General features: G+C 41.4%; 1 protein-coding gene across 5 annotated transcripts in view; it reads right to left on the minus strand.

The window, feature by feature from the left end:
• Positions 1–20,571, minus strand: part of map7d1a (MAP7 domain containing 1a) — a 36,277-nt gene extending 15,706 nt beyond the window's left edge. For 3 of the 5 annotated variants that reach the window (XM_019267203.2, XM_019267201.2, XM_010731641.3), the window contains exons 1-5: positions 20,191–20,571; positions 6,987–7,193; positions 3,924–3,992; positions 3,238–3,258; positions 216–379 (exon numbers count right to left, since the gene is read on the minus strand). In XM_019267203.2, coding sequence (XP_019122748.1) covers positions 216–379; positions 3,238–3,258; positions 3,924–3,992; positions 6,987–7,193; positions 20,191–20,260 — 531 coding nt within the window. In that variant the 5' untranslated portion in view covers positions 20,261–20,571. The remainder of the gene's footprint in view (positions 1–215; positions 380–3,237; positions 3,259–3,923; positions 3,993–6,986; positions 7,194–20,190) is intronic. The other 2 variants (XM_019267204.2, XM_019267202.2) reach the window with 1 other exon arrangement.
• Between the last annotated feature and the right edge of the window lie 6,114 nt (positions 20,572–26,685).

Consider the following 26,685-nt stretch of genomic DNA (forward strand, 5'->3'; position numbering starts at 1 on the left):
ACTGGGTTGGTATAGTGTGTCCTTCAAAATCTTTGATTCAAGCACTCAGTCTGGCTTAGGTGTCCTTGAGCAAAATCCTAAATCCCCTCATCTGCAACTAACCCTATTCAGCTGCCAGTCCAGTAAAGGACGGCATTAACATTTCACCTCTGGGTATCATTGCAAAAGTGGAACATCATCAACTATCGAAGGGCTTATTTCTCGTTCAAACGTACTTTGTTCTTCTCCAGCTTCTGCTTCTGCCTCTCTTCCAGGGCGGCTCTCCTCTTTTCCGCCTTGATCCGCTGTTCCTCGAGCTTCCTGCGGCGCTCCTCCAGCTGCTGCTCCCTCAGCTGCCGTGCCTTCTCCTCCTTCTCCAGCCACTGGGTCTTTTTAGCAGCTAAGATGGGGCAGAAAACACGGTCAAGAGCGTATGATTTTAACCAAAAGAGCCCGGGACAAAAGGAGCCCCCTCTCTTTCTCAGTCCTTTCAGACTACTGTAAGGTGTACTACATATTCTCTTTGAAAGGTCTGGAACAGTTTAGACTTTAAAGTGTAAAGTGAGATCTGTTGAAAGCCACTAGTTGACATTTCCAAGAAACAGTTTGAAGCTTGAAGATGTTGTTTACTACTATTTACTTGGAATCTAAAGCCGTCTTTGAAAAGAGATATGTCGCCCCGCTTTGTGTTTGAAAAAAAATGAATTCAATTACTTGACTTTTCCATACAATACTACATAATACCGAGTTAGGCCGATATAGTACTTCTGAAGTGACACTTTTATAACACATACACGTCAAGCATCCACGTTGGCTCACTTTGATATGGAAATCGTCTCCTTGTCCCTGTACCATTCAAAGAGGGTGTAAAGGAGCATTTTGCAGCTGCCTCTCTGTGTACACAACTCACCATACGTCTTTTAACTGCACAGTAAAACTCCCATAAAGCATCAGCCTCTGCAAGGAGGCGAGGTTTAGTTCTTTAAAGCACTTGATGAAACAAAAGCAACTGGTTGTGGATTTCAGATTATGTTGACGGATCAATGCAGAGATGAGGCTAGAGGGTTTCAGATTTATTGGGGAGGCACACAGTTCGGCTTTTTATCTGAGGATGGAACAAAAAGGCTGAGTTATACCGAGGCACTGCCTGCCAGCACCTTGCGGCAAAGAAAATATCTGCTGCAGTGCGTATCTCAGCTCATCGCAGCTTGATGGCCTCGATTTTAGAGAAAGACACTCTTTGCCTTCTGGTTAATACGAATCTGTAGAGACGGTGCAGTAAATAAATTAAGTGCAGTAAAAACTGCTTCATAAATCACTTGTTGTTCTGCGATGAGAACCGTGGGAGGAGGAAACTCCAACTGTCCAAAAATGCAAAATTTATGGCTTGCTGGGAGAAATTACCGTGTTCCATATCCATAACATTTCCTCCCTCTCCACTAAGGGAAACGTTTAGGTCACATACTTAATGTAAAAAAAAAAAGGACTACACCCACTCTTTCCAAGCAAATCAAGTCTGTGACAGTGTGTGACACTTCCTAATTGAATATCCTAAGTATTTTGATGGTTTTCCAGTCTATAGGTGTTGGTTGCTTGAAGGAAAACGAACTGGAAACTGGCTGGGAACTTGGCGGTGGCACCAGACTATGAAGGAAGATTATTTACATAATTTTCTCAGTGTGTCATTCATCATCATGTACCAAGACTGTAAGTGATAAACAGATGTCCAACTCTGAATATCTTAAGCGCCAGTGCTTTAAAATGCATTCCTCGCCTCTCTCCTGATAATGATCAGTGCTGACAAGTAGCATCGGGACTACTAGAGTAAGGTCATTAAATAATTATAAACAGGGCTCTGGTCTAACCCTGTTATATGAAGTATTTATTCCATCCCACCAAAGACAGACAAGGCAGGGGAGTAGCTTTTGTGCCGTCACAGCCAATTCCCCGATGCAAGGCGCTCATGTAACACGGAACCAATAAGCTAGGGTGTGTAGAGATTTTCTTCCTGTGCCCCTTTTAACTACTAGCTGGTACTAGTAATACAAGTGGGTGATGGTTGATAAGATCTCTTTTAAGCCGGTCTTGGAAAGACAAGCTTTGGCAGGGTCTAATCTTCAGACCTGTGCCATCTGCCATTCCCCGGTGATCACCCAATTAGACTGATCCATGCTATGAAGTGTGTCAAAGTGATCTTACCACTGTTGAAAACACAGTTGGATTAGACAACATAGTATTACTGGAAGTACAAGTATGATGGTCCAAAGAAATCAGTGTCAGGACATAAATCGTGATTCTGAATTAATCTGTATAAATGTGATGATCTAGCCCTGAGTACAGCTTTGGACAGGACTGCACATTTTGGAACTCTGGAGTAATAAAGAACACGAACCATATGTTTCCAAGTTATCAATTCTATTTAAGAAAACCTTGAACTGTGTGATTTTGTGTTTGGCGCTATAAACTTGTTTTGATGTAAATTCACAGCCAAGATAAATCTGGCTGTAAACCCCCCCCAATTTCTCCTGTCAGATGGTAATCATAGTAGTTTTGTGGCATGTGGTTCAAACAAGTTATCTTTAAATTTAAATCAACTGAGCTTTGTGGTGTCTGCAGTTGGAACATGCAGATGAAAAAGAGTTCAAACTCAGGGCATGTTACATCTTCCTATATGTGAAGTGAGTATCAGCAATGGAGCCCCTCTTGTTTACCAATGATGACATTTATTCACAGATAAATGACTGGTTAAGTGATCGGTCTATGCCTACTTTGAATTTTGAAAAAGACACATTGATGTTCAGAGAGAGAGAGAAAAGGTTAAATTATGTGAAATTTCTACGATGAAGAAAAAAAATAATGATTTCAAAACAGAAAACCATGGGGATTAAAATGCATGAAACTCTAGGGCTGGGCAATAAACTCTGTATTCTAACTCATTTATGTACAATCTTTAGTTTAATACGTAAAAAACTGACAATTAGGTTTTAGTTATGTTTCACCACGAATCAGAGCTCCCTGATCATGACAAGTCTGGAGTGAATCTTCCAAAAGTACATATTTAAAATCAGCTTAACTCCTGAAGCACTAGCACTGCTGCTTGTTATTTTACATGTGTGTGTCAGTTTATTGCCCAGCTCTAGTTAAAACTACTGAACTTTATTAAGTTGAGACATCGAAATGTAACGGAATGATCAAAAAGGAACATTACCACCACCAACACCACCACCACCACCACATAAACATAGGTGAGTGGCTTACCTTGTAACATGCTGAGCTCTTCTGCAGGGGGAAGGGGTGAGAGAGAAGACAGAGGCAACTGTCAATCATGCAAAGCAGTGTACGACCAGCGTGTAGCCAAGTGACCGCCGTGTGTTAAAGAAAAAAAAAAAGGACTTGCGCAAAGAGATGCAATATCAACCGACGTAAAAAAGTAAAGCCATGTCAACTGTTGTGATGCTCAAGTGAAAGGCACTGAAGAGATTTTGCATCAATTAATCAAATTTCATCAATTCAAACTGGAATTAAAACAGTAGTGGAAGGTTTGTGTGCTTTGATGACTGGATATTGGAACACATTTTAAATAAAATAAAGTCATAAGAAATTCTTTACACCACAAAAAGCTGTGACATTTGTCAGTGTGTGGAATATCTCTTTTAACAAACTCCATTAACGTACATTTTGGTGCAAAAGTGAGCTGAAAAATGAATGAGTTATGCAAACATACAATAAGGAAGTGTTTTGCTCATGCTCATTTCTTCATGCATGCAGGAGATCAGTCTTTGCTCATCTTTGTTAAAATGGTGGCTTTGCTTCTGCCGATATCAGTCAGTTCATGTTCATGCCATCTGCAGCCAGGAGCCAACCCAGTAGCAACACAACTGACAACTCGTTCACCCCAACACTAGGGGGAGCTCTCTTCCAATGTAACGGGCTCGTCCACTTACCGAGATATTTGGCCTTTTCCTCTCTCCGCTCCTTGGCAAGCTTCTGCCTTTCCTCTGACTTCATGATGTCTAGGAGGAGAATAGAGGGGAAGGGCAAAGACAAAAATATAGAACGGATATGTCAAATCTTTGTGACCCCTGTCACACTGCATATATTTTTAAAAAGCTGATTGACATTGACATTTCTTTTCTTTGCAGGTCAAAACAAACAGCCCAAGAGAAATTTAATATCAGAATTTTTGGCCTTGTAACTCACAAAGTGAGATTCATGACATACTTTCATTTACATGATGGACAATGTGGTTAAAAGCTCTTACAAAGAAGCAATTTAAGCAGGTTGGTCAAGCTCGCTGCTGTTGTAATCCTTAAGGGTTGATGCTGAAAACACACAATAGTGCAAGTCTTTTCACTTTATCTAAAACAGTATTTTCTTAACAAAGCACTTCAGTTCAAACTCCTGTGAACGTACCATCTGTTCAGTCGCCTTTCTGACTTCCCTCAATTCAAAACTGACCTGAGGCAACAATAATGCACCTGCCCTCTGGTAGACATAAACAAACAGGTAAATGTTTTCTTTGCTGTCACACAGCAGAGGCCTCCAACTTTAAAATGTCACCGCAAGGAAATGCATGCCACGAGACAATGCCAGGAAACTGGTAACGTCAACATTTCAACGCTGATGCTCAACAAATGGCCAGAGCCAATGTGTACTCTATTTTCTGATGAACAAATGTTTAAATATAAATCTTCATGGAAGCCAATCTTCTCCACATTAAAGCTGCAACATGTGGTGGGCTCACTAAATCTCCCATGCCATCTGGATGTGGGTGTATGTTTGACTGCGATATGTTATTACTAGGGGGGCGTACATCACTTCCCTCTGTGACATCTCTGATGTTTCTCTCACACATAACATTCCTTCCGAATACCTCTATGGAGCCACTCTGGAGATGAAGCGGTGGGGAACAGCAATGTAAGCAAACATTGAACTGAGTCATTTCAAGAATTCACACTGCATCCTTTCATGATAACTGTCCTCCTGACCTGCTAAAGGCACCCGTTGGCTTCGTATGTCCTCCAAAGAATATCCAAATCAAAATATTTACTTACAAAACAGTTTGAAATGATTATTTGGTTCATCATTTAGTCATTTTGCTGACATTTTCTAGACCAAAATTGAGATTCACAACACAAAATTCATTCAAGTAGCTTATTTCATAATACAGAATTGCTGTATTTCTGCAGCCCACCAAATTAGCTCAGAATGTGCATTAATCAAAACAGCTACCACGTGAAATCATATACACACATCTGGAGTGTGTAACTACCACAAATAACCACTGGGAAACCCAGGCACAGGCGGCAGTCGTCATCTTTCTTGAGTCTTCGTGCTACATCATCCCCCCTTCAATCTTCACAAGACCAGATGTTCAATGTCAACCACAAAGGAACTCATCCCTCAGCGATGTCTAATAGGTGCAGGCGTGAATCATAAACACGAAAACAATCTGCCATGCAGCCTCCCCTAAGAACAACCCCTGACCCACTTTGATATTTATAGGACTACGGAAAGCTCATGTGCACGGCCTTGGTCAGTGTGATGTGCTGCTGTTCTCAACTCACCACCATGTTAATCATAACGTCACATGCACAAAGCTTCCGAGACAAAAACAGACTGGCCTAGAAAATGCTGCTAGTTGCGGTATTTGGGCTCCAGACTGTACAAAAACACACTGTCATCTTCTCAAAATGTCAGCTCTTTGTTATTTTGTTCGCCTCTAAATCAGGATACAATAAGAACCGTGAAGGATGTACTATAGTATGAGGTGCAAACCTCATAGTGCAGATCCAACAGACACACATAAGAAAGAAGAACATGTTAAAAAAGTTTCTTTCACTAATATCTTCTGACACAACGTCATAATCATAACCAGGACCAACCCTTGACTCCACTTATAAGAGGAGCTTAACTCAGACACGAGCAAATCACTGCTTTCGCAGGAAAACGCTTGAGATGTGACAAAATACAACTGAGCAGACCATTCCCAACTGAACCACAGGCCTCTGCATTTCATATTACTAATTAAGGAGCTACAGAGTGCTTTTCATCTTCATTATACCCCTCTGGGTGGTGCAAAACCTCACAAGTAATGAGCTTTACTAACCCGGGCAGAAAAGGAACTTGAAGGACAAAAAGGAAGTATGGCTCAATTTTTGGGGATCAGGAGACTCAACTACATATTTATCTAAAATAGATGCCAGACATTGGCAAATAAACATCCAATAAAAGTCTACAACTAACATGGCATAACAAGGTATCAAAACTGGAAGAATCTTTACAGTTTTTTTGTTGGACTTTGGTTGGTTTATCCCCATCACCTCACGCTAAGGGAATTAAGACCATGACCACAGTGAATGGATTATTGGATAAAGAATAAAGGGAAGACAGAAAAGAGGCTTACCCTCCAAAAACCCTCAAACATGTTCCTTAGAGTTTGCTTGTGCTATAAGCTATATATAAGTAGGTGCAAGGAGTTCGAATGGTGCCATTATGAAAATAGCCACGGTGCCAGCAGGTCAAACTAAATACCTTCTTGGCATTGCTTGTTGAAATGGGATTCCTGTCCAGATTCCCTTTGCCCACCTTTCATTAGTGACCAGCAGTGATCAACATTAGCTACCCACTTACCGAAAAAAGCTCATTTGTCCATATTTTCTTCACTGATTCAATTGTTTTTGTTTACAACCTTTGCGCCCAAAGCTGAGATGTTCTCACATAGCAGCGTCTGTTCCGTACTTGTTCCGACACTTAAGGCTAAATTACAGCAGCTCTATTGGATTTGGCTTTTGCGTCTGAAAGCATGTGGTCACTCCTACTCAGATACTGAAACATCGACCTTGCCTCAGAAGAGCTGACCTAACTCCAGCAGATTGCAGATGTGATGGCGCCATTATAAGCTGTTTCATGTCGGGCCAAATTCAGCTTCCATTATAGGTTTTACCTTTAAGCAAGTGAGCTCTTTACGTGACATAAGTACAGATGAAATTTCTATTTTCCCTTACCTTCCTTCCGTTTTGACCTGGCCATGGGTGATGCCGGTGACGCAGGTGATCGAGGGATGGTGTCAGATTTTGTGGGGGTAGTCAATCTCCGGTCTGTGTCTTTCTTTGCTGGAGACTCCATTCTCTCAGCTATGTCCGTATTCAGGGGGCTGCTCTCCCCCTCAGGGTCAGGCCTCGTAGGGTTTGTCTTCAGATCCGAGTGGGGAGCTGGTTGAAGGAATAAAAACAAGTCAGTATATGACAAGGTGAAGTGTACAGAGTACAGAGGAGGAACTCAAACCAGTTGGTCTCCATTCCTCTCACTGCTGGGCCTATGAAGTAAATCACTGTGGATGACGTAAACTTCCTCAGGAGCTGCATGTATTAAATGTGAGGGGTGGAGTCCATGGCTATGAGGAAAAGGCTGTTTTCTTTGAGAAGTTTAGTTCAATAACTCATATCAGCGATGTCACAACACGATGAAACAAAACACCTCCAAAGAAACGAGCTAAGCTCCTCTGTTTCCGTACAAAGTTTCTTTCAGTTCTTGAGCAACATTATCTGCTGCAGAAATGACATGATTTACTCAGAAGCACAAGATGATAGGTCTTAAGCTTCCCCCTCTTGACTCTCTACACCTAATACCATTTCTACTCTGCACTGCTCTGATTTATCGACAGACCAGCCTGAGCAAATGGCCTGACTCAGTGGCAGAGCAAAACACAGTAATTGCTTTTTGGCATCCTGATAATTCTATTGAGGTGAAATGAATCGCTTAGGAAAACAGAAACGGCGTTATCATCTTCACAGAACTTATCTGTACTGAAAACTACTCAAAAAAAGTGGCACCTTAGTTTGGTGAGTCGTCTCTGCTCTGAGATTTAAAAAGTTTTTCGATTAAACAATAGGTGGGTATGTTGTTGGGACAGCAGCCTCGACTCACAGCACCATGACTCACATTTGGCAGGCTGCTGCTTGAATCTCCTGCTCAAACATTAGTTTGCCCCGGCTTTGACAGCCAAACAAAGACCCTGATGGGAGGGACACTTGGCTTTTGTCCACTCAGCACTGTACTCCTGCGCTCTCTGTGGAACCATGTCGGAGCACAGTTTCTTCTGCATAGTCTCTGAAGGTAAACACTGGGGCAACACGCTGTAAATTATTCAGACTTTGGCTAAAAACAACACAGGCAGCGGGGGGCTGTCACACAGACGGTGAATGCACTCAAGATTTACTCTACAAACGCTGTGCTATTCAACAGTTTGCACGGAAGAGCGAGGCCAACGCTGTGCAACTTCAAAGACGTTTGATTATAGCTTTCTATAGAGTAACAGACTATATATTGTGCTACCTATGCCAAACGCATATCCTTGAAAACAAGCCGTAAACATCTCCTTGAAAACAAGCCACACTGTAAACACAACTATAATTATTAATAACCCAAGGATGACAAAGCTGGGCAGAGGTCTGCATGACTAGCTGTTCGTCCAAATAAGCTTCTCACTACTGCGCCTACAGATGCTTAATAATATTCAATGAGATATCAGGCCTCATGGCAAAGACTGACTGAGCTCATCCAGCCTCTTGTGAAAGCAATGCCATACGTTTCGAAAATGGAAGCAGTAACTGATGAGTTAGACGAAGCCTGAGTCTATGAAAGAGTTCAACTGGGAGACAAGACGTTGTGTTTTCCTCCGTCGAAGCATGCCACTATTAAATAAACATTCCTTGGGCAGCGATGTGCTCTGACAGAGAGGGGCCATTGTTGTGATCTCTTCATGGCAACGGGATAGCAGCCAAAAACACTGCAATGACAGTGAGAGGAGAAAGTAAGGAGGATGGAGGGGGGAGTGGTAGTGAGATAAACTAGAACGGGAATATAAACAGTGGAATCGGTTCAGTGCATGCAGCAAAATTCAGGAAACGGGCTGAGTGAAGGAGCCAGTAATGTATTCAGGGATGAAATTAAAGTGGAAATGGTTACCATATCACAACCCAGCATGTGGGGCTACGACCAACTTGACTGAAATCCAGTAAAACTGTTTCTATATTACTGTATTGATGGATAATCCGTGATCTATCAAGTCTCTACTACATTTACAACAAATGATGCTACACACAACATCTGGCATTCCTTTGTGACTGCCCAGGTGATGAGAATACAACCCTTGTCTCTGAATTTATCATCTTACATCATTTCCCAAGAATCCCTACGGGGCAAACATGACAACAAAGCTACCAAAGGTGATAGGAGTAAGTGCAGCTCTGACAGGCAGGTATTGTATTGCCTCATATCCTGTGAAAGTTCCCCATACACCTGAGAACTGGAGCCACAAAGGCTTGGCTGACTGACAGGACTGTGGTCGACTGGTCAGACAATCACTGGGATCTATACAGTCAATGATGAGGAGAATAAGAATGTAACACACTCTGGTATGTTGGTGGCACTGACAATGAATACCAATGAAACCTGAAACTCTCTGGAGTAAAACGGGATGGGAGCTGAGGGAGAGGATTGTCGCTGCGTTCCAAGGGACTGAAACAAGGGCTGATTGATGCCGACTGGCTCGGCTACCAGACAAATGGGAGGACAGTGTGTACGACAGATAACTGAGAGTTAATGGAAAAAAGAAAAAGTTTGAACCGAGGCTGCATTTAAAACTTTTTTCATTGCTGTTTTGGTAATTGTTTAGTCTAAAAAAGTTTCCAGGGCTCAATGTTACTACTCAAATTGCTTTTTATCCAACCAACAGTCCAATAGGTAAAGAAATACAATTTAATATAATTTAAAATAGAGAAAGGGAGCAGATTTGTGAACATGCCTGTGAATGTTTGTCATTTTTGCTTGATAAATGACTTAAATGTTAATTGATTATCAAAGAAGTTGGTGTTTGATTTCCTCTCAGTGAAATATTTAAATCAGTAAATGAATAATTTCAAAAGTAGTTACAACTGCAATTCATTTCAAATTCATATTATCATTTTCATTCATACTGTCAAATTCATTCTAAGGCATTTTTGACAATTAGTGGCGCCATGGAGGAGTGTTTTTTTTGGATCTCATTCACATACTGACAGTTGGCTCCGCAGCAGTAACACACAAAGACACGTTAGTGTGCCAGAAAAGGCAGAAGAAGCAGAAGACCACAAGCTACCTAACACTAACATAAAGAATTCACAATTTAAGATATATATAAACACATTTATAAATAAAAAAAGCCTCTGAAAAAGTTTTCATACTTCTCTCTACATGAATGAAGTCTGCTAAGTTTAATGACTCAGATTCAGACTTTTGCCTGTCCTGGGCTGACACAGTGACGGGTACAAGTACATCTGGAAACTTTACACAGTGACCCCCTTATAGCAAATACGATTGGGACATCAGGCGGGGCTTTCAGAAGAATGCTTAAGTAATATTTGCACTATTGCACTGAATGCAATGACAAAATGTGTTCAGCAATGCATGAACTCTGTGTGCTGGAATCAAATTATCCAGTTTTTGTTTAACTGAATGTTCCCATGTGCTACATCGATTTGTTAAATCACCGCAGAAACGACTAATGACTAATTCTATTACTCTATTTATGCAACCTGTACAACAGAGGGGGTCTATCAATGGAGCAGTACTATCACTCCTTACAGTATTTACATTGCAGAGGCACTGCACCCAGAGGACAACTCTGGCCAAAAGCCATTAGACCATCCTCTTGTGACATATTTAACATGATTTATATTTAGAAATCAATGCACACCGACTTCCTCTGAGACGCTCAAGACTCCATCAAGACTCCGAACATGGAAAAACACTTTAGTGGAGCTTATTACTGGATGGCAAGGAAGAGAAATACTCAGGACAAACATCAGCACTTCACAAGCTTTCTAGCATCTCAAGACTTGCTAAGGGACACCAGTCCTTCTTTAGAGGTCCACATTGGATCTTTAAGTATTAAATTAACATACTATTTGCATTATTAGCATAATCTCTTCCTAATCTGGTGGTAGCAAGCAAATAAATATGAAAGCAGTGATGTCATGGTGTGGTTGCTTTGTTTTGCCCTCCTGCTGACTATCAAACGGGAAATAGACCTTACAAAGTGGGTCAGGGGAGGTTCAGAAATCCATGGCATGCTGTGCGTGATCACTGGTTCAACAACACACCGTCACCTTGCACCACGGCTCAGTTGGCCCCATCATGTCTCCCTATGGGGCCTCTCTAGCTGTATTTGTCGAACAAAGGCTGAGGCACTCAGCTGAGCCTATTTACATGCAAAAGTGATACAATAGAATAAGATATCTGTAAAAGTCAGCGGAAATGGTAAAGCAGAAGTAGGTCTACGCATGCATGCGCGAGCACAGTGTGGGAGCGAGATGGCAGGTTGGGAATCAGCAGGTAATTAGCCCAGACTCAGTGGCATTTTCCAGTCAGAGATATGTTAGGTAGGACAAGATATATGTGCAACTTCAAATGCTGGATTTGCAAATCTCATTGTACTTTAAGTGAAATCACAAAGGAATCCAGCGCTTTACAGTTTGGCTGATGACATTGTGAGTAAAGAGCCAACTTAAAACTGGGACAACTGGTAATACTGCCACACAAAATGTGATTTAGCAGAAATCCAATTTCACAGCACATTATTGTGTTAAAAATACCCACACTGCAAAGCCTGCTTCTTCATGTAGTGCTGCCCCGGTGCCACCTAAATAGTCACCACAAAAACCGCAGGGCACAAGACCACTTATCTAGGTGAATTATTTTAATACACACATAAGACAGGAGAGCAGAGGTCCTTGCAACCTTCATTGGAAGCTCCAAACTGCTCTACAGGCTATAACATATGAAAGATTTCAGACAATATACCACACTGCTCTATTTCTTCTTGATCATCAACCTCACATGGGACCCATGAATCAAGGTAAGAAAAGCATGTGTCCTCCGCAGCACAGCAAAACACATGACTCACCGTATGACAGAACCGGCAAACTATGACAGCACATTCTTGTGACCGTGTTTGCTCATTACCGGCTTAGGGAGGGATACTTTCGGTGGAGAAGAGCTGCAGTGAGCAATATCAACGTGAAACTGTCCGATAGGAAAAAAAAACAAGCATACATTCCCAGTGTGAAATAAATACAAAGAAATAATGTTAAGCTTTAAAGTTATCTCTATTACATGATAGTGATGCTATAATTACTACAGCTTACAACCGCTGCACGTTTTTAATGCAATACCCAGAGCAGCACCAATGGCAAGATATTATGCAGAGTAAAAATAGAGTGCGAGACATGGAATATTTATGAAACCAAGAGCTTCACTCCGAAGCACAAACCTTCAGGTTTCTAGTACAACGAAACCTACGGAAAACACTTGATAAACAGGTTGGAAATGCAGCACATTCTATCGGACAATGGAAATGAAGCAAACAAGAGCCGAGGAAACAGTATTGAGACCCAGAGTGTGAAATCAAAAGACTGGAAAGGGAAAAGGGCGGCAACACAAAAAAAAAAGAAAAGAGGAACTCGGGGAAACGCACAGAGAATGGCTCTGCATCTCATTTAGGACGGGCTAGGGGAGTAATGAACTACCTCATCGCTTTACCCCCCTAACCCGTCGCCCCTTCGCCCTGTTGTGTCCCTCTTGCACCGAATAGGGTGATGTAAGAGGGCAAAGGGGCCCAGACACACAGGAAGCGCAGTGTAAACAACAAGTACTGACTCCATGCCAAACCAGGCCTTGCATGTGTGTGTGAGTGTGTTTAGAGACCAAAGTTTTCATTAAATGTGCTTACAGCTGAACACTACAATTTGAAATGGGAACTGAGCTAAACATCATTAAATACTGCAATCAGGCTGTACTTGAATACCACCAAGGCCCTTTTAGCTAGTAATGAGTGCTGAGGAGTTTTAAAATTAATCTTTTGGTGTCCAAAATGTTAGAAAATAGTAAAGAAAAAGAAAAAAGCTCACCAAAGTCTTGTGATAGTGCTTATTTGGCAGCCCAAAACCCAAAATATTCAATTATGAAAAAGGAAATCCTCACATTTAGAGGTTTTAGCTAAATAATTGTTGGTATTTTAGACCTACAACTATTTTCTTTATTGATGCATCTGCCAGCTTATTCACTAAAATAACCAATAATCATTTAACCTATAAAATGCCCAAAAGTCTAAAAAAATGTCAAGCATCTTTTAATCTACAGTCCAAAACCTAAAGATTTTCAATTTACTATCTCATGAGCGAAAGAAAAGCAGCATATGATGAAAACTGAGACGCTGGAACTGAAGAATTTTTGGCATCTTTTACTTGGAAAAAGAGTTTTTGGCATCTTTTACTTGGAAAATGACTTTTAATCCGTTATTAAAATAGTTGCAAATAGTTGCGTTTCGGTTTTCAAACAGAAAAGGTCAAACATTTTGTTACAGGCGGATGAACCCACTCATCGGGCTACATCTGATGTCTGACTTATAAAAGACAAAAGTGGTTCTGCATACCAATCAAGAAGGTTGAAGACAAGAGAGAGCATTCCCTCATGTCATGTCAATTGGCCAGTGAATACTGATGTCTCTGTCAGTGACTGCAACAGCTTTCATCCCATCACCTGGCCCAGGCTGAGGATAATGCCTGGTATTTAGCTGCTGCTGCTTTCTCCTGCACCGGCGTATGTGCCGCTGATGAAAGGCTCCGCTTATCTGAACTAGCAGCAGTTCCCTGGGGACCTCGCATCTGCTGCTGCCACCAACACGCTCTAACATAAACGGATAAATAACCTAGACGGTCTGACCAGTGGTGGTGGTGGGGGGTGTTGAGAGCCGCCAAATCGAGTCTTTTTCAATGACATCAGAGGACTTGGAGGGATTTCTAGGCCGCACAAGCTGCCATTCATAACTGGAAGCGGTACATTGGCATTCCAGACTGTCACTCCTAGCAACCTGCTCCACATCCCTTTTGGGGGTTGGGAAGTGACAGCGTGATCTAATTCTCACTGGTCTCAGTGACAGAGTTTAATGGTCCCCTGTCACAGTCGAGGACTAATTTTAGTCGGAATAGAACGTGAACCGTTTGCACTAGTTTTGGAGGAGTTTAAGTCATTTGTAATTGAGTTAACAATGCCCTCAATATTTCTAACTATTGCTTTTCTGTCTAGCTGGATGGTTTAGAGAGAATGAAATGTAGCTATGACTAAGCTTACATTGAAAGATTCAAATTAGAAATAGATGCATTGGGCTTCAGTGCTTAGGCAGGTAAGTGCTCTCAAAACTAGTTGGACTCTGTCTGTAATCCCCATCTATATGGCCAGTCTAATTTCCCTTTATTACAGAGCTACAGAACTTAAAATTGCATTGGTAATACGATGAACAAAAGGCCTGGCACAAAGGAGTACAAACTTTGAAGCAATCCCTCTCCGCTCTTCATCACTGCGATGAATGAGTAGATACACGCGATATAACTAGTGAAATTTTACATCAGCACTGTTAACATTTTCAAAGAGTTGCGACTGTGTGTGAGGTAGCTCTCAGAGCTGCTGTTTGTCTTTTTTTCTCCCCAGATATGGTTATTTCTGTAAACATTACTCCAAGCAAAAATCAGTCCTGAGCAGTAATTTTGTGCCTGTCCAACATACAATTACACCCAACAGTTATGATTAACTGGATTTTTGTCTCCCCGCACAAAAACACAGAACTTTTCTGCTGGCAACAGGGTTCAGTCATGGCCTTCATAACCGTAGGTAACTACAACAAGGCGAAAATGTTCACTCCCTCCTCTTCTGTGGGGAGGTTCAAATCCATCAAACGTGAAACTGCGATCATCTTATCTCCCCGAAAGCAGACGCAACTAAAATAAATCGTGGAAATGGATCAAACAACGGCTCCAGATGACATCCACACCTGCCAAGAAATGCTCAGAGATCATGTGGGAGATCATTTTGTGTTTACAGTATAAGACGCATGCCCTTTAGTTGAACACAGCCTTGTCTAATATTAGTAGGTAGGTCTGGTGACTGGAACTTTCAGATGACCAGAGAGCACAGAGCAGTCCGTCTGAGATATTTTCAGACTTGGTGGAGGTGGAAGGAACGAGCGACACAGTCCAAATCAACACTTCCCTCCCCTTGTCCTTCCTCTAGTGTCCCAGGGAGAAGGTTGTACAGCTGACGATAATAAATTCAGGCAACAACACTGCAGCAACAGCTTTCTTGCAGTATGTCAAAGCCAAGACTAAAAGACAGAAAGAGTTTGGGAAATGCAGACGGTTTCCAAATGGCACATGTGTATGTTTCATGGGCTTCTCATGCTTTGAAAGCGTAGGGGTTAGTAGAAAGAACAGCATGTTTCTTTGGCATTCAGTCACTTTCTTACCCAGCTGCTGCAGCTGTGCAACATCTAGGACAAAACTAGATTCTATGCCTTCATTTTTGTCTTGTTGTCTTAAACTGTACCTTCAGTTGCTTTGTGCACTGAGTGAGCTAAATAAACTCCCCTTGCCTTCGTTCAATAATTTGAAACAACCTTCTGCACTGCCAGTCTTTCTGGTTTCATTACACGGTGGTGGAGTCAATTTATTAGTTTGAAATGCTGTCCGCATTTGTCTTGAAGCAATCTGCTTGTTTCAGTTATTGAAAGGATTGTTCAAGTCGGTTGAAAAGCCACTTAGTTTAGCTCGACATAAAGATGGAAACAGGTCTTAAACTCTAGCTCATCTCTCTGTCTAAAAGGTAACAGAAATCCATCAACCAGCACCTCTAAAGCACGTTTAACTCCTTACATCTTGCCGTCTGCCTGCACTACTTATTTAATCACCTCATGCTGTTTTGCAACAAATAATTATGCTATAAACACACTTTTTTAAAAACGCCTACTCACCACCAAGTAATTCTGAACTGTGCTACCTGCTTTTGGTGCTTCAGCTCGCAGTAATCACCTGGTGGTCCTTGACAAGTCATAGCGGTGTCAATGATCAACTGTATTCTATATCAAAGTGTCTTGTCATAAGGAAAACACCAAAGGAGCTGAAGGGGTGAGGAGAGGTTACACGGCATAGAGTCATTCTTCAAACGCGGTCTCTAAAAAGCTAAATGCATTCTTGGGGTAAAACGTATCTTTAGCCCATTTTAAAAGACTAATCCACAAAACTGTCGCCCCCGGTCATTTGAAGTGTGACGAATAACACATGTAATGGGACTGTGGAAAGTGAGTATATTACTCTCATCATCACGTCATGCAAAATGCATAGAAAACATGAGCAGTAACTTGTCATATATCAGCATTTGGATGACATTTGCCAGACTGTATGGTAATTGGACATTTCAAGAGATTACTGATATAACCAAGCCGATACAGTTACAGTGTTACAGTTGCATGCAATATTGCTGCACCCCCAAAAATAAAATGAAGTAATTCAATCAAACATTCTTTGTCATGTATGAGCTACCTTGTGGTTTCATTTGGTTAGAGGCTGGTTAAGGGCAGGCAAGTTCAACACTAATCCTATTAAATCCTACCTTAATCCATGTTGTCAGAGTAAATACTGAATTTTCCCGTTAAATTTTAAAATGGGAGTTGCAAAATTGCACCTCGCACAAAATTCTGAAACATCAATAAGGTTGTGTTTGTCATGAACATGAACTGTGCCTGCATGCACGTATTGATCGCTTTTAGTTAACATTTCCTGGCAGAATAATGCAGGGGGCTGACAGTTGACACACTTTGAGTGCTGGTTAATGGGAAGGCTGTCGACAGTGGAGCACAGTTAGAGATCTACTTCTATTCCCTTATGAGAGGTCAGTGTCTGGGCGGGCGTGATTTACAACATCTGGGTGCTACAGAGTGGACCGGCACTGACGTGATGCTTCCTCTATGTGGGGAGCTGAAATCTGGAGAGGGCAATTTAACCAGTTTTCTCACCTTTTTCACATTACTGCATGTCTCACCTTCTTCTGCTCTCTGCCTGTCTCTACTTATTGCTTTAGTCTCGTCTTTTAGGATTCTTCTGTCCGGCACTAAAAGGATGGTAAGATCTCACCTCGCTTCGTGCTTCACATCCTGATTCAAGCACATAAAACACAAGAATTCTCATATAACAGAGAATCAACTCTCGCTCTGAGTATGCTCATTAACTCCTGGGCACAAGTCTACAATTTGATTATTTGGACAGTGACCATTCTGGCTCTGTACTCCAATATGTTGGACTTGAAATCAAACAGTGACTGTGCTGTTTGAGTGCCAATGTTCAGCTTGAAACCGAAGGTAGAAATTGCACTGCCATGCTGATCTTTTCAAAATGCAGAGGCTACGTCTAAAGACATTATTCCAACACTGTTTTAAACCGAGATGATTTGAACACCTAGAACACAACCGAATGTGTCACTGTTAAAAACAAAACAAAACTGCACTGCAGTTTCAAAAGCAGACTTCAATGCCACAGTGCTGGCCTGACATCAGTTGGTTTCTTTGGGAGCCAGATCTTTTCCCCTCTCTGTCTCCAAACTTCATAGGGACAGGGTCTGAGCCCCTTCTCTGAATGCTGGCTTTGAACATATCCAAACATGTGGGACCCCTCCCCCAGTCCCATCAACACTGCAAGAAGTAGCTTTACAGGAATAAACAAATAATCTATGCACAAGAAGAGAAAAGTTGTATCTTGTGAAAGAGTGTGGTAAAGCATAATGATCCTCAGTTTGCTTCTTTAATCCTTTTAGCCATGCGTGCCTGGAAAAAGCCATTTGATTGACAAAGTAATCTGTTATTGCAGAATTAAATGGATTATTCAGGATGAATCCCACACATAGGTTGGTCCCTTTTGTGCACATCACACAGTGACATGAGATTTTTAAAAAGCAGCAGAAAGAGCAGGATACATGTAATGTTGTGATATTATTTTCTCCCTCTGATGCTAAAATATTCTGATTTTTAATCTGACTGCATGACTTGAAGCATTGAATTTTCCAGGACTACATATCTCAGTCAAACATACCTCCTGCAGAACATGAAAACATCTCATTGTGACACACGCTTCACCACTGCATTGCTCACTTCTAATCCTGCACCAAAACAATGTCGGTTCCCGTTTGTTATCAGGCTCATTTATTAAGGAGTGAAACTAGAAGGGGCCCGTGAGATCCGACCCACTGCTAATTTACAAAGACACTACAGCAGCAATATCTCCAAATTGGGACGAGGTCGCACGTATTCCTGATTACATAATAACCAAAGATGTGTAGCCGACTAATCCTATTCACTACAGGACGAACTTAACAGCCAAAGCTGGTGGATTCTCACATATTACACAGATAAACAAGGACTACCACTATGATCTGTCTGCAGAGGCTCTTTATCTTCAATACTCCTGCGGCAAAGCAGCTTGTCATTTTTGTTTAAACAAAGTTTTCATAATGGCTCATTAATGGCACCGCCTCATACACTTTGTACCGACGGTAAGAAGCAGCAGTCACGCATCTGAAATGTCTGTAAATATAGGCGAATCTCAAAAAGGGAAATTAAAGTTTCATCCCAGCTGGTCTTCAGCTTAGCTGTTCAGGTATGGAGATTTAAAAAAAGAGGACGACCGACCAGAACAGTCAAATTTGGAGTGGCAGAACGGAGAGCACAGAGAGAAGAAAAGCCTGCATAAAGAAAAGAGGGATTAGAAGATCTTCTCCAAAAGTCCTGACAGCAGGTTTTCACAATCCTGAGCCAGGGCTTTCAACAGCTCTAGAAGCAAGGGCTAGTTTTCAGACGGGACAGATCAAGAGAGCTTTCTTCAGTGCCTGCATTTCAAACAAAAGAGGAGAAGGCTTTTCCAATTGTCCTACCGCCTCCAGGCGTTGTTTGGATATCCTCCTCAAGGATGTCTCACATCACATTGGGAGTCAAACGAGAGCAAGAGATGGGACACAAATGTCGCACTTTGAGCTTGAGTCGGGCATGTCGAAGCTCTGATGAACGCTTATGACTTCTTAGAGGCAGGTGGAAACCAACTTTTTGATCATGCTCACTAAGCACAAGGAGCATAACAGTGGCTGACATGTACATCACATGAGCCCAGATGTCAGTGCTTGTGCTAGTCACAACACACACGATGACAGCCCCCCCACCTTTGGTTACACCGATTAAAAGACACCCCAGTGTACTTGTCAAGATTCCCACGATCAGGGTGGAGCACGTCTCTCCTCCCCTCAGTCTTGATGCAATGCCAAAACAAGCCATGGCCTCACCGCCTCTGTGAAGCCCCCCTGTCAGCAGGAAGGAAGTTTTCTGTTGTCGAAAGGAGGAGGTCACATTGTGTGTCCTTTTCTATTTCTAGAAACATGTCAGCACACAAAGCTTTTTGACTAATGCCAGGTGTCTTGCAAGACTAACGTCACACTGACAGGGCATTTCTTTTTCTTTTTTAAATCTCGCCTCAAACCCAGACGTTTATTATAACGGAGTAAAGCTGAGGTGACATTGGCCTTGAACTGCATGATCACGGGATCACATTGTTTGTAATTGCACATATAAACCAGTAAGTAAGCCAGCCAGACTCTTTATCCGGCACTTTGACCCTGAGCTGAGCCTCTAAATGAACGTTTTCACGATTTCAGGGAGTTTTGTTTGTTTGATGCAACTCTGCACCAGCAGGAGAATGAGCACGACTGCACCTGAGCATGCAACAACAACTGTGGACTGTATGTTTCAGTATGTTTTCATCCTCTTGCAGAGAAGATAAGGAAAGGGATGCAAGCCTGAGTGCATCATGCATCATGTTAGTGAGCTAAACATAACATACGGAGGGGGATGGGGTGCTTACTAGTCAGATTACCTCATCTAGCGCAAATTGTGTTATCATAACCCTGTTGGCTGAGCTCTGTGCGAAATGGCAACATATATATATTTTTTTAGAAGCAATCAGCTGATTTTGTTTTGCAAATTGGCACATTTTTTTTATTATTATTGTGATTCAGATTAAAAATCTGGTGTTGTTGGGGTTTAGGTGTTAAGCTTGTGGAACAAAAACAAGGTTTATGATCTGTGGACTGCACCTCCTAATGGATTAATCCATAATAATTCATTGCAGACCGCACTTTGTGTTGCTCTACAGTCACATTGCGACACCCAAACGTGCCATGCGCAGCTCTAAAGTTAACGCACAAACATTTAAAGTCATTTTTGGGGGGCACACGCGTGACGAAGCATGCTCGGTGCGGGGTTTTTTTTTCCAAAACACACTATACAGGTCAGTAAAGACTTACATGTCGCTCCTGGCAGAGTATTTTCCTCCATTTCGGCGGTAATACCCTCGCTTTCTTCTCTTTTGTCCATTCAAACATGCGAGTTTCGGCTCTTCCTCTCCGACAGTCCTCTCATTCCTCAGAAACGGGAGGAGGAGGAGGAGGAGGAGGAGGAGTGTTGAAACTTGGTTGAGTCACTTGCACCCGAACCGGACAGGAAACCTTCAGTCCAGATAGAAATATAAATAAAAATAATATAAAAAAATAAAATAAAATAAAACCAGCCTGTTGACGGAGGCACCGAGTTGAAAGAACGCGGTGTCTGAGGGAATTTGGGAGAGAAAGCAAAGGGAGGAGGAGGAGCAGGAGGAGGAGTGAGGAAGTTTCTCCTTCTCCGACGCACCACAGCTGATGCTCTGCCTGTGCTGATGGTCCTTCACTGGCCTTACGGTTCGGACTGTACCATTACCAAAAAAAGGGGGGGTACGGCTGTTCCCTAGACTATTATTCGTTAGATAAAAGCCAAATTTAACACCATGGAAGACAGATGTAGCGACTACATCTTTCCAATATGATATGATTATCTTAAGGCACTATTTTAGTCATAAAACGAATTCATTTATGTGAACAAAATCACATGGCTCACCTGCGTATCGATTGGTTTTTACCACCCCACAGAACTACAATGCTCACACAAGCCAGGTCACAGTTCACATTCATTATAATCCGTTTTCTTTGGACCTTTGACCAGCATGTTCGCTATATATTTATTTTATTTTTGTCATTGCTTAGTTGTTTAATTCAGTATGAGTAAAGATTGGTGTTTTATTGAAGACGTTGTTAATTTATTTTGCATGTACATGCATGTTTGTTCAAATCTAAGCAGGTAAATAAATGTGCAGGACAAAAGCAGAACAAAAGGGAAAAAAGCTAGGTACGGTTTGTTTTTTAACCTTGCAAGGTTTTCAGGTTTTGCTTTTGGGAGCTTATTATATTCAGTCTGCAGACCTCTCCTTTCCCTTCACTTAAAGATAGAAACCAGGAAACATCACAGTGAAATCTTTACAGGCACTTTAATGAGGATCATACAGAGTTGTTTTCAAAGAAACACAATGAGTTACCGCTTCTGTAAAACTGATCTGAAAATTGAAAGTTGATACTACTTCATGCACGCTTGCATTTTAAAGGTGTTTGTCAACATGCCTTCCTTGCACGCTTGCATTTTAAAGGTGTTTGTCAACATGCCTTCCTGTGGAGTAAGGGCAGTGTTCTCACCGTCTACAACTGAGACATGACTGTACAGTTAATCATTTGTTAACGAATAGGTTGGTTATGCATGTAATTTCTGTGTAAAGAGAACACTAGATTTTCCTGTCAGCCTGGTTTTTGTTTTGGATGATGGATGTTTAATGTGTTAAACAAGTTACTCCACCCAAGATAGAGCTACTGCCATGTATTTGAGGGTTTCTAACAACAACAAAAAAAAAACTCATGACTCTTTAAAATGATCATTGTTACGTAACAGTTTTAAGTTCTGCAGAGTGTCTTCTCGTCTACCACCTGTGGATCTCTGAGAGCATCTGCCAAGGTGGGGGCTGGGCCAGGGGATGATCAGCACGCTTGAGAGGGGACACCTCGTCAAAAGGACCCCAGTGGGGCTCTTTTGTGCAGCTGTTGAGTTGCACTCACCCAAACCCCCAAGAGCCACCTGTCACTGCAACTGGAAAGTGGGGGATGTCGAGGAAGACGGGGGGTTGGGTGTGTTGTAGAGTGTGTGGTTGATAGGTTTTGCAGAATAAAAGCAGAAGGAGTGACTGGTTAATATCTTCATGTCACAAAGTCTACTTGTTACTGTTATCACATACTTGTCCTTGATGAATTCACACCTCAAAAGGGGTTTCAGTCCAGATCCCAGAAGTCATTACAGTATGTTGATTCAAGAACTATCTGTAATTGAATCATAGATAAGTGGTATTTCATTTACTGAAAAAAAGAATCAAGAGCAATTAGAGTTAAGTTTCAATTCCTTTCAAGTCAAAGCATGACCTAAGGAGAGCAGGAAATGTCTTTTGAGTGCTGATGAATGATTAATGGTTTCAGCCAAAACTCAGGATTAACAGAAAATAAAAGCCATATTTATTTTTATTCACCACTTTTGCTTCAAGGGTCTTATGTCTGAGACAGATTGCTGAGAAATGTCATACTAAACTTAATGCTAATGCAGCAATTTAACAATCTATCAACAAAACAGCTAAAGATAAGAGGGTTAAAATGCAATGTATTTCTCTTATTTGACTTCTATTTCACTTCCATTCTTAGTGTTCAGTACAATTCACCAAAACCAGTATCAGAATCAGAAATACTTTATTAATCCCCGCACGGAAATTGTTTTTTGTTACAGCAGCTCCCAAACGGTAAGTGAGATAGTAAGTAATAGCAAGAAAACAAAACTTTAACCCTATAACCCTATATGATATCCTATTTTAACACTATACACATGTATAAATAACAGTTAAATAAAACCAGTAACCCTAAAATAAAAGCCAAGTAACAGTGAACTATACAATATGTACATTTTAAAACCCTATCAAGAATTTAATCTTTGTGATAGTATGAAAGGAAACTGTAATTAAGCTCAACCTCATTATCTCCTTTTTATATTGAGCTCTGTTATTTTGTGCAAATGTGAAACAAATGCTGAAATCATGCATTTTGGAGACATAAAGCAATGTTCAAAATTCACAACAACATTAACTCTACTACTTTTTAAGTGCTCTGCAGACACGTTTCTGAGACGTTTTTAGATCTTTTGTGCTGCCTGTTTAGCCAACGTATTGAAACCCTCCAATGCTTTCATCCTTTTCATTCTCATCTCTATACCCAGCTCTTGAGCCAGCATGTGCACACACTTGCACATGAACACCTGTGCACATAAAAACTGTTTTCTGAAGAAAAGAAAAAAAGATAAAGAAAGGGTGGATTTGACACATCTAAAAAACTATAACATCTTATATTAACTTAAATAGATTTCCGAGTTTCCTAACACTTTGTATCTTACCAAAAACGAGGTAACCTTGCTTTTCTTTTTTCTTTTTAAGCACATGTGACTGTGTTACAAATAAACCATTACTATTCAACCTTGCACAGCAGACAGTAGACCAGGTGCTGGTCTAATGGTCTGATAGGAAAATTAAAGGGCTTGGGATAAAAGCATGCCTCAAAGTCAGGAGGCGTGTGTCCATTTATCACACACCACTGTACCATGCTGTGCTAATGAGCCATTCAAAGTAGGGTGGATGCAGATAGGAGCAAATAGCACAGTTGGTCTCCATTAGCTGCATTTTAGATGCACTGAGATGTTGTATGTCTTTTCAAAGTTCTGAAGGCTGAAACGGTGACTAATGAAGATACACATAAGTGCATTCTAGTGCTTTTATCTTCCTTTCTACTCTCACACCCTTCAGTCCGTTTATTGTTTTGGACTCATGCCAAGTTCTCCGAGCAACCTGTGAACCTGTGTCTTCTCCATTTGTGAACCACTTTTGTGACCTCACTGCACACAGGAAGTAAAGGACCCCCCTCTTTCTCTATCCATCCCTCAGTGCTCAAGAAAGGACTTGATTTTAGAGCTGCAGCTGCACTCCTCACTTAGCACACAGAGACCCCCATAGACACACACACACACACATACACACATGCACATCTCATTAAACTGCCAGTGATGGTTATAAGCAGTTCATGCCTTGAAAACAGACAGTTAACGGAGAACACTGGGAATAAGAGTGTAAAAATCATTACTACTGAGAGGATGTGATTGCATTATCAAATAAACATCTCTAAAACAAGGGGAACCAATAAGAGAGAAGGAAGAAAATAAAGGGGGGAGTTTGGATCCAGTAACAGACTCTATGGGACAACTGATACCACAGAAGAAAAGAGAGCTGCTGATGAGGGCTTATCTGTAAGGATAGTATTCTGAAGCCTGATGTCTCCCTCTCTTTGCACCTTTGCTGTTTGAGTAGGAACCAAGTACAGTCCAACATAACTGTGCAAGAACAGAAGCCTCCGTGAAGGCCAGGTATTCCTGATTGGGAAGAGCCCTACATCCAATTCAAGCGGATGCAATGTTGAGATATAAAATATCACAGGAGAAAGCTTACCTCTTTTAAAAAAAGATACAGTGGTAGCACTTATGGAAAGAAATGGTGGTCTTATTTTAAATTGCAAAGTAAACTTATAAGAGATCTCATTGCAGCATAGCTCTCAGCCAATCCGCATTCATCAGCAGCAATCTACAGCCGTGATAACAGCTTATGTGAGACTGTACATGCTTCATCCTCTAAGGATCATGATAGTTTGACAAAGTTTCATGCAAATCCATCCAATAGTCACGTTTTTGTATTATGTATTATTATTATTATGTAGTAGTAGTAGTAGTTTGAGACCACAACATGAGCGGGCACACCCTCAGCTGTGGATGACTCAGGTGTAAATCTGAACCACTGCAACTCCAAAGAAGTAGCAAAGCTAGTAAACCCAGCTTTCTTACTGACAGCTGCTGAGACTGTAGCTGTGATTATGACTATACATCACATTGGTTTTTGCTGTCACTGTGACTGAAGCATCGTAAGCACCAGAAAACAAAGATCAGATCCTTAATGATGCTTTCTTGGCTGATGTTAATAAGAGCAGTAAAGAGTCGTCAAAGGACAACTACTGAAGCCATATCCATAGCATCAAAGATTCAACCATGAATGCCAGCTGTAGTCCTCAGCACTAACACAGCCACAGCTTTAACTAGCACAACCAGGCAGAGCAGCTGCAGCTCAGCTCACAGCCAGTGGCTATGCACTGTTAGAACTCAGCCTTTCAAAAGGAGAAATGAGCAATAAATGCATCATGTAAAGTGTCCTGTCATATCTCATGTCTGGAGTATCTGCAGAACATTTCCCTAAACTGACAGTGTATAACTAAACTGGACCAACACACAAACTCTTCCTGTGTATCAGCAGAATGCTGAAAGTAGTTCAGAAAAAAGATTTTCCACCGTGACCCCTCGGGAGCTCTGTACAAAATATCTCTCTGAATAGCACTAACAAGAGTTCTTGCAACTATAAAAATATTTTTGCACCGTCACTTTTGCAAAAAGAAAAAGTGTCTGTCATTGCAATTCCAAGGAACATAGTCACCACCAGCACCGCCAGTCAGTCTAGAGGTCAGCCACTGTGAATGGCAAGGGTAACCCTCAGCCTGGTAATGAAATAACAATAGCAGGAATGTTCAGAATGTCCCCAGAGAACATAGACCCAGCCTATGTTATAGACTACCGAATACACTATCTCTGCCTTTAGCAAATGGCAGGTAGCATGTAAAGCAGCAGTGGTGGAGTAGCATAAGGGAAATGAGGCCAATTAACTATGATGGATTTGCTGCTGAATCATGTTTGTTTGCAAAATCTATTCTAGCTGAGACGTTTAGCAAAGATAATTTTACCCTATAACATTTAAATAAAGTTGTCACTAGAGTGTGGGTTATTATTTTAAGCTGCCAGAGTTCAGAAAGCATCGTTGTTGTCTCAAGTCAGTAGGGTCAAAGGTCGCCTGCACCTGTGGGGGGGCTTGTAGATTCAAATAATTTACGACCATGTTTGTCTTTTGTTTCCTGTCGTGTGATTCAATCAGGCACTACATCACATGTCATGCTGGAAAGAAATCTGTGTGTATGCGCAGACAGAGAGGTAGGGAGAGATAGAGTGTGGGAGAGTTCCCTGTTTCTTTGTGTGTCTCGCTAGGGTGCTGGGAAAAAGAGCACCATTTGATCTGAATCATCCAAATATAGTCTGCGTCTCATTGTGGGCTGGGATTTTGACCTGAGTTGGGAGGCCTTTATGTATTTTATTAAGTTTGACGTCCAACTAATTAACTCCAAAAACACCAGATCAGTGATTTTCAGTGATGCAACCATGATAACTGGTGGTGACAGTTACTCATCAAGGTTACTCTTTCACAGGAGCCAAAGGAGACATTACACAACTTTTATTAGTCTAACTAGTACTTTTAGTGACACGTAAGCAAAAATCACAAAAATCAGAGAGGTCTAAATGACCTCATTAAAAATCCTCCTGTGGATTTTTCCTGTTCACCAAAATAACATTCTGGCATCAGGCACAGTGTGTGCACTTTTGACAAATCTAATAGCAGCAATCATTTACTGTGTCTAAGGTCAACCAATAAATAACACCACCAGTCTTTGTTCAAGGATTTATCAAGCCTATTTTTAACTTAAATGACCTAAAACTGTTCCCCATATGGTGCACAAGACAGACGGTAGTTAACGCAGCCCTCCGCTGCTCATAAACGCCTCTTGCGCTGATCTTCTTTGAACAGTTTTCCCTGGCCTCTCCAACAACAGGTGGCATTACCAGGGGCTCGTTTCGCCTTCTTTCACGAGGAATGTGATTCCACAGCTGTATCTCTCAAACACCAGACCATGACGTAATGGTCTAAAACGTGCTAT

Source organism: Larimichthys crocea, chromosome XIII (genome assembly GCF_000972845.2).
Source record: "Larimichthys crocea isolate SSNF chromosome XIII, L_crocea_2.0, whole genome shotgun sequence".
Taxonomy (NCBI): domain Eukaryota; kingdom Metazoa; phylum Chordata; class Actinopteri; family Sciaenidae; genus Larimichthys; species Larimichthys crocea.